The sequence below is a fragment of the Myotis brandtii genome, unplaced genomic scaffold (assembly GCF_000412655.1).
Source record: "Myotis brandtii unplaced genomic scaffold, ASM41265v1 scaffold4, whole genome shotgun sequence".
Lineage (NCBI taxonomy): Eukaryota > Metazoa > Chordata > Mammalia > Chiroptera > Vespertilionidae > Myotis > Myotis brandtii.
The window spans coordinates 3,811,206-3,817,509 of NW_005365371.1; the positions used below are offsets into that span (position 1 = coordinate 3,811,206).

General features: G+C 39.3%; 1 protein-coding gene across 2 annotated transcripts in view; it reads right to left on the minus strand.

Annotated features, from left to right (window-relative positions):
* Nucleotides 1-1,677: 1,677 nt before the first annotated feature.
* The window catches only part of UBXN7 (UBX domain protein 7), a 79,846-nt gene continuing 75,219 nt past the window's right edge, over nucleotides 1,678-6,304 (minus strand). For both annotated transcript variants that reach the window (XM_005873159.2, XM_014545291.1), the window contains exons 9-11: nucleotides 5,009-5,402; nucleotides 4,806-4,885; nucleotides 1,678-2,988 (exon numbers count right to left, since the gene is read on the minus strand). In XM_005873159.2, coding sequence (XP_005873221.1) covers nucleotides 2,827-2,988; nucleotides 4,806-4,885; nucleotides 5,009-5,402 — 636 coding nt within the window. In that variant the 3' untranslated portion in view covers nucleotides 1,678-2,826. The remainder of the gene's footprint in view (nucleotides 2,989-4,805; nucleotides 4,886-5,008; nucleotides 5,403-6,304) is intronic.

The window sequence follows — 6,304 nt, forward strand, 5'->3', positions numbered from 1 at the left end:
TCATTTTATCTCCCTGTATTTGTTACATCACTTACTCTCAAAATCTACCTTGTTCTTTTCCTCCGTACCTTTTATCTCTTTCAAGCTGTTTCCAATACCTACAAGGAAAGACTATTTTAAACTAATTTTTAATTATCTTACTAACCTCATTTAATCTATTCAATAAAACTTCTCCTCCAAAAAGCAAAGGAATTTGCAGAGAAAATAAGACAAACTATAGGAAGTATACTCCCTAAGTGGATTAAGTTCTTGAGTAAAGCGATATTCCTTATTCACTCTTCCCATGTACAATCTATAATCCCTCCGTCCCATTGGCCTCTATATCAAGCCCAGAATAATTATACTCCTGCCTCAAAGTAAAATAAAAACGTTTAGATCTTATACTCTAAACATCCCAGCTGTCTCTGAGTCAATATCTCTTGCCCCATCTCTTAATATGCTTACTTAAATCCCTTTATATATATATACTTGGTCATTTCACAGTTGAAATAGTCACTTTGGTTTCTCATGCATGGATATGCTAGGACTGAGCTTATCAAAAAGAACTAAATCCTATCATTAATGAGCTTGTTGTCTCAGGTTCCCTAGGTATGTTTTATAAAGAGAAGCTAACAGGTAAAAGAATAAAATAGAGTCCTACAGGGAAAGTTCGTGACTTCACATTTTTGACAGATTTGGGCTTTAGCTGTGACTTTGCTGAGTGGAGATAGGTGCCATCATAGCACCCAAACTAGGCGTACCCTCACTTCTTACCCTGTACCTCCCTGAATTTTTAGATTCTCGACCTTGTCTACTACCAACAGTCTTTTTACCCTCTAATGCATCTTTGATAGTATACAGCTCTATTCCTTAGATAGTAAGTCTATTATCCAAGTTCAGATACAATTGAGGAATTAACATGAAAACCATTATTTCCTCAATAATTCAGAAGCTGCTAGTTAGCCTCAAGAGTCTATAAAAAAACACCAAAGTGGTATTACTCAGTCACCAATCTAAAGAGAGAACTTTGACTCAAGATATAAATGAAACTGTAATTATATAAATATATTTATAAATATTTATACAATTATATACTTATACATAAGCACTTACACACACTTAGAAAAAATGTAAGAACATTAATCCAAAAGGACTCACTGAAGAATAAACAGAATTTTCCATGATTTCCTTGAGGAGAAACATTACTCATTCTTTAGGGTGGGTCCCTCAAAATTCAACCATTAGAAATCATATTCTCTAATTAAGTACTAGCAACACATAAGCATGTCTTTTTAAAATCCCCTAGTTACCAAGAGAGTGATCTTAAAATAGATGGGAACTTAAAAGGTCTCTGAGCAATAGCAATTTATGTTCCTCAAGTAGAAGGATCAATCTAAATCCCCAACTGATTAAATAAGGTCCATTTTATAGCAAGTTAAAGTTCTGATTTTGCCACCAGAATCACCACTACCCCTTCAGAAGACTAACGCTCAAAATAAGAACTAAGCATATAATGAAGCTGATAAGTTGAGTAGTGTTATGGAGATTCAAGATGGCATCTTCTAAACAATACTGAAAAAAGCTTTCACCAACTACAATTTGAACGTGGCTTTTGTAGGCAGAAAAAAACCCCACAAGACCTGAAGACTACTGGCAATCTTCCCCACCTCCCTTACTAAATGTTGTCTTATGGATTTAATTTAAAGGTTTTCCCCTCAGGCTTTCAATTTTGAGACCTTTTGCAAGAAAAAGCATGAGGATTTAAGCTCATTTAGTCACCAGAGCCTTTAGAGACTGTTCAACCAGGGGTAATAAATGAATCATTATTTCTAACCAAAGGAATATGGTTAGCTACTCTCAGCTGCATCTTTTTCTTTTTCCCCCAGGATATACATAAGTATGCCTAAAGCACATAGGACAATCAATAACCATAGTGGTTAAACTACAAGCCACTGTTTTGCATGATTATTGAATAGCTGCCTTCCTATAGATCACTTGTGGACCCAGACAATGGAAGGGCCGAAGGAACTAATATGCCGTACTGGCAAAAAACAGCAAGCACCTTCCTATCCCAGTCACCACAATATGCTCACTAAAGGTCCACTCTGGGACTAGCAGGATCAATATAGTTTATAGAGTAGTAACGAAGAAAGTTGTCTCAGGCTAGGGTATTGAATGCCAACCCATGCTACTCACCCAACATTTAACACTCATTTTGCCAATAACACATCTCATGGAAATAATTCTAGCTTGGGAGGGTGGGAATCCTTCGAAATGATTTTTAAATGAGATGAATAATTATTACAAGGGATGTTTTTTCCATGTAAATAAAAGCCTGGATATTCTGTTGTGATATTTGTTATATGAACAACAAAACAAAACATGTTAGAGAATTGCTTTTTCCTACTAAAAACAGGGCTTACAAAAAAGGGAGGTTGTTCTTATTCTGAATCTAGCCATTCCTTTACCAAAGGAGTCTGAGGAGTAGTAACATTATCATTTGATCCCGAAAAAGTGCCATGCAAGAGACCACTTATTGGAACACTCATTTCCTGCTGCCAGTACTAGGAGGTGTTATCCTTATACTTCCATTTGGTCACCTGATTAGGTAAGAAAGAAAGAAAAGTAGGAAAAAGACAAAAATAGGATAGGAGAGGGAAAAAAAAAGGGGGTAGGAAGTGAAAAAGACTTATTACAGGAGAGAGCAAGGAATAAAAGAGAAGGCAGGTGACTTGCTTGCCCAACTTTGGCTCTATGGTCCTATGAACCAAAATGCATACTCAGTGACATGGTATCTCACAGGAAAAGGGAAAAAAGGGGTAAGCTGAGAGAGGTCGGGCCATGATGTTAATTTCTTTCCTGTACAAAGACAGTCTCTTGAGGACAAAGGCCTGCCTCTTGTAATGTAATGTCATAGTCCAGATGAGAGAGTTTCCTTCGAGGGAAGTTGGTGAGAAGTTCAAAACGTTCATTTGGATATCCTTTAGACTGGACATGCTTCACCAAAGCCTATGAAAAACAAAAGAAAGACAGGATTGTTAGATGGAAATAGAGTATATTAAAGAATTACATATACTATATCATTCATTTTAAAAAGATAATTTTTATATATGTTTTCATTGGTTTTAGAGAGACAGGGAAACGGAGATAGAAACATTGATGAGAGAAAAACATCGATTGGCTGCCTCCTACAGGCCTCCGACCTGGGATCAAGCCCAAAACCTAGGCATGTGCCCTGACCAGGAATTGAACTGGCGACCTCTTGGTGTTTGGGTCAACACTCAACCACTGAGCCACACCAGCCAGGCAATATAACATTCTTTTTAAAAAAGTATGTTTTATTGATTTGAGAGAGAGAGGAAGGGAGAGGAGAAAGAGAAACACAGAAACATCGACAAGAGGGAAACATCAACATTGATTGGCTGCCTCCTACATGTCCCCTTGGGAATCAAGCCCACAACTCAGGCATGTGCCCTGACCGGGAATCGAACCCTGACCTCCTGGTTCATGAGTTGATGCTCAACCACTGAGCCACACTGGTCAGGCTAACATCAAGTTTTATCACATTAGATAAAATATGAAATTTAAGTTATTCTTTCAGATAACCAAAGCTTACTCTTGTGGAAGGGCCAATATAACACTTTGAATGGGGAGATAATAAACGTACATTAAGTGATACTGAAATATACAGGGTTATTACTATTTTCTCAATAACAAACCCACTATCTATTTATAAAATTATTGTCCTCAGTTTTAAACATTTGATTAGTTTTCCCTTCCATCTTTTTATCGGCAAAGATATGTCTTTCATTCTACCTATAGCCAATCTTGCCACCTGTGTACTAAATCTCTTCTTGCCTTCTCAGAAACCATGCCACTACCGAACATCCCTGCTTTTATAGGTATCGTCTACATCTCCCTCTACAGATGCTTCCCATCAGACTTTAAACATGCTCAGTCTCTCCTTCAATCATCCCCCTCCCCCTCTAATTACTGCATACCCCACCCCTCTCAAGCTTCACAACCAAACTTCTCAAAAAAAGTTCCATCCACTGTCTCACCTCACATTCCCTTCCAAATATGAGACCTGGAAAACAGTCTGGGTATCAGCACCAGCAGTCAGATCCGACTTGCATTCCAGGCACAAAGTCCTCAAGAATCACTCTCTCTCTCACCACAGAAAACAGCCAGGTAAAAATACCTGACCCAAAGGGGATTCATTCACAGGTATCTGATAAAAAGATGGAAGGGACTAAAAAAGCTTGTCAGACTCATTCTCTTTTCCAGGAGTTAAAAACAACAGGAAAGGTCCATGAGCTGTGAACTTTAGAGGAAAAGCCCCTCAGCATTACTATGACGTGGACCATGTACTATGACATGGACCATGTATGCACTCAGAGGTAAACAAAAGCCACCAGTATACAGAGAGAAGAATGGTATGAAGCAGAGAATTACAACGGGGAAACTAAACAGGCCTGAGGATAGAAACACAAAAAACAACTGCCTTGGTTCTTAACTATTTTGTAGGTCTATCTACAAGAAAGCCAGAAGCCCCATTATAGTCTTCACTCCTCTTTTCCAGGTAATAATTTCCAGTTGGAAATGAAATGCAGGCATGTAATAGAACAGCCTTGTCTGGAACAGACCCTATGTGACTTGTCTAACATAATTCAGGAAGGAAATATACTAATTAGAATTCAGATTAACCTGTTAAATTTCCTTAGAGGTCAGACTGAATACCTAACACTTATTTCAAAGAACAAGCCAATTACACCAATTAATTAGTTTCTCTCCTTTAAGCCAGCACTTAAATTAGATATACTTACTAGCAATTTAGCTTGCTCTGGAAGAGTGATTTGTTCCCTTTTTCCATCTGGATACCGCAACATCAGCTGTGCTTTTGGTCCTGGGGTTAAAAAATATATATATATACAGGAGTTTAAGATGGAAGACTAATTAAAACAAATAAATAAACATTCCTTCAGTAATATTCAAGTTTCAAGTAAAGTAGGTCCAGAACATAACTCACCATTTACATCTATGCCCTCCACTATTCCATCTGATTTTTCAGGTGACATCTCCAATATTTCTGAATCCATGACTGACAATCCTTGGTGGTTTGTTGTTGTTACAGGCTCAGTTCTGGGTGGGGGCTCAGTTAGCAGCCTTCTGTTTTCCTCTTTTCTATGCCCCAAATCTTTATGGGGAGACTTTCTGGACTTGGCAAGATTCTCTATCTCCTCTTCTTCATCAGAGCCACAAACAGATATAAATTCCTCACTGCCAGAAAAAAGTTCAGATTCAGACTCTTCATCTGAGCGGCTATCCTGTTTTGTCTGTGATGAATCAAAATGTGTCTCTTGCAAGGAGGCTCTGATGGCAGCTTCTAGCTGGCTGTCTTCACTTGCATCTATAAGACTCTCCTGCAAGACGCAGTCATAAAACACGGGTGGAAAAAGAAAGAAAACAGTTAAACCAAAAAATAGTCAAGCCAGACAAGGCACAAGAAATATGATAGTCAGTTTGCCATTATTATTCTCTACTACTAGTAAATGTATCTCTTCTACTAAATTTTCAGCTAGTTGAAGGCAACAGTTTGTCTTACACAGCCAAGTTGGAATGGATAGTTTAAAAACAAAAATAAAAACTGTCATACCACCTGGCATAATGATGTTGCAAGCATAGGGAAATTTTTTAGATCAAAATGAATAAAATTAAGAAAACAGTGTACTGACTACCCAGAAAAAGACAAGAATTAAGGTTTTGGGAGAAACCAAGATGGCAGCATAGGTAAACACCGGAGTTTGCTGCCTCGAACAACCACTTCAAAAATACAACTAAAAGACGGAACGGACATCATCCAGAACCACAGGAAGGCTGGCTGAGTGGAAATTCTACAACTAGAAGGAAAGAGAAAAGCATACCAAGACTTAGAGGAGGCGCGGTGCGGAAGTAAAATACTAAGGTACAGAGGCGCACACGGAGCGGGCTGGTGGCTGAGGACACGGTTGTCGTTTTCAATCGGGAGGGAGTCTCAGGCTCTGAGCTCCAGTTCCGGGCGAGTCTCTGGGGACCAAGACTCATATGGGAGAAGCGGGACTGTCTGGCATCTGTTGGAACTCGAGGGCAGCTTTCTCTCGGAGGGGCTTGCAGCCATTGCCGAGACACTGAGAAGTGGGGCCTCTGAGAGTGGCCATTTACTGCTAGCCCCGCCCTGTTGATCCCATGGGACTCGCCCCGCCCAAGCCCTGCAGGGAGGCTTTTGCTGGATAGCCTAAGGCAGAGGCTAGATTAGCACCTCCCTAGAGATCCAGGAGCCAATGTA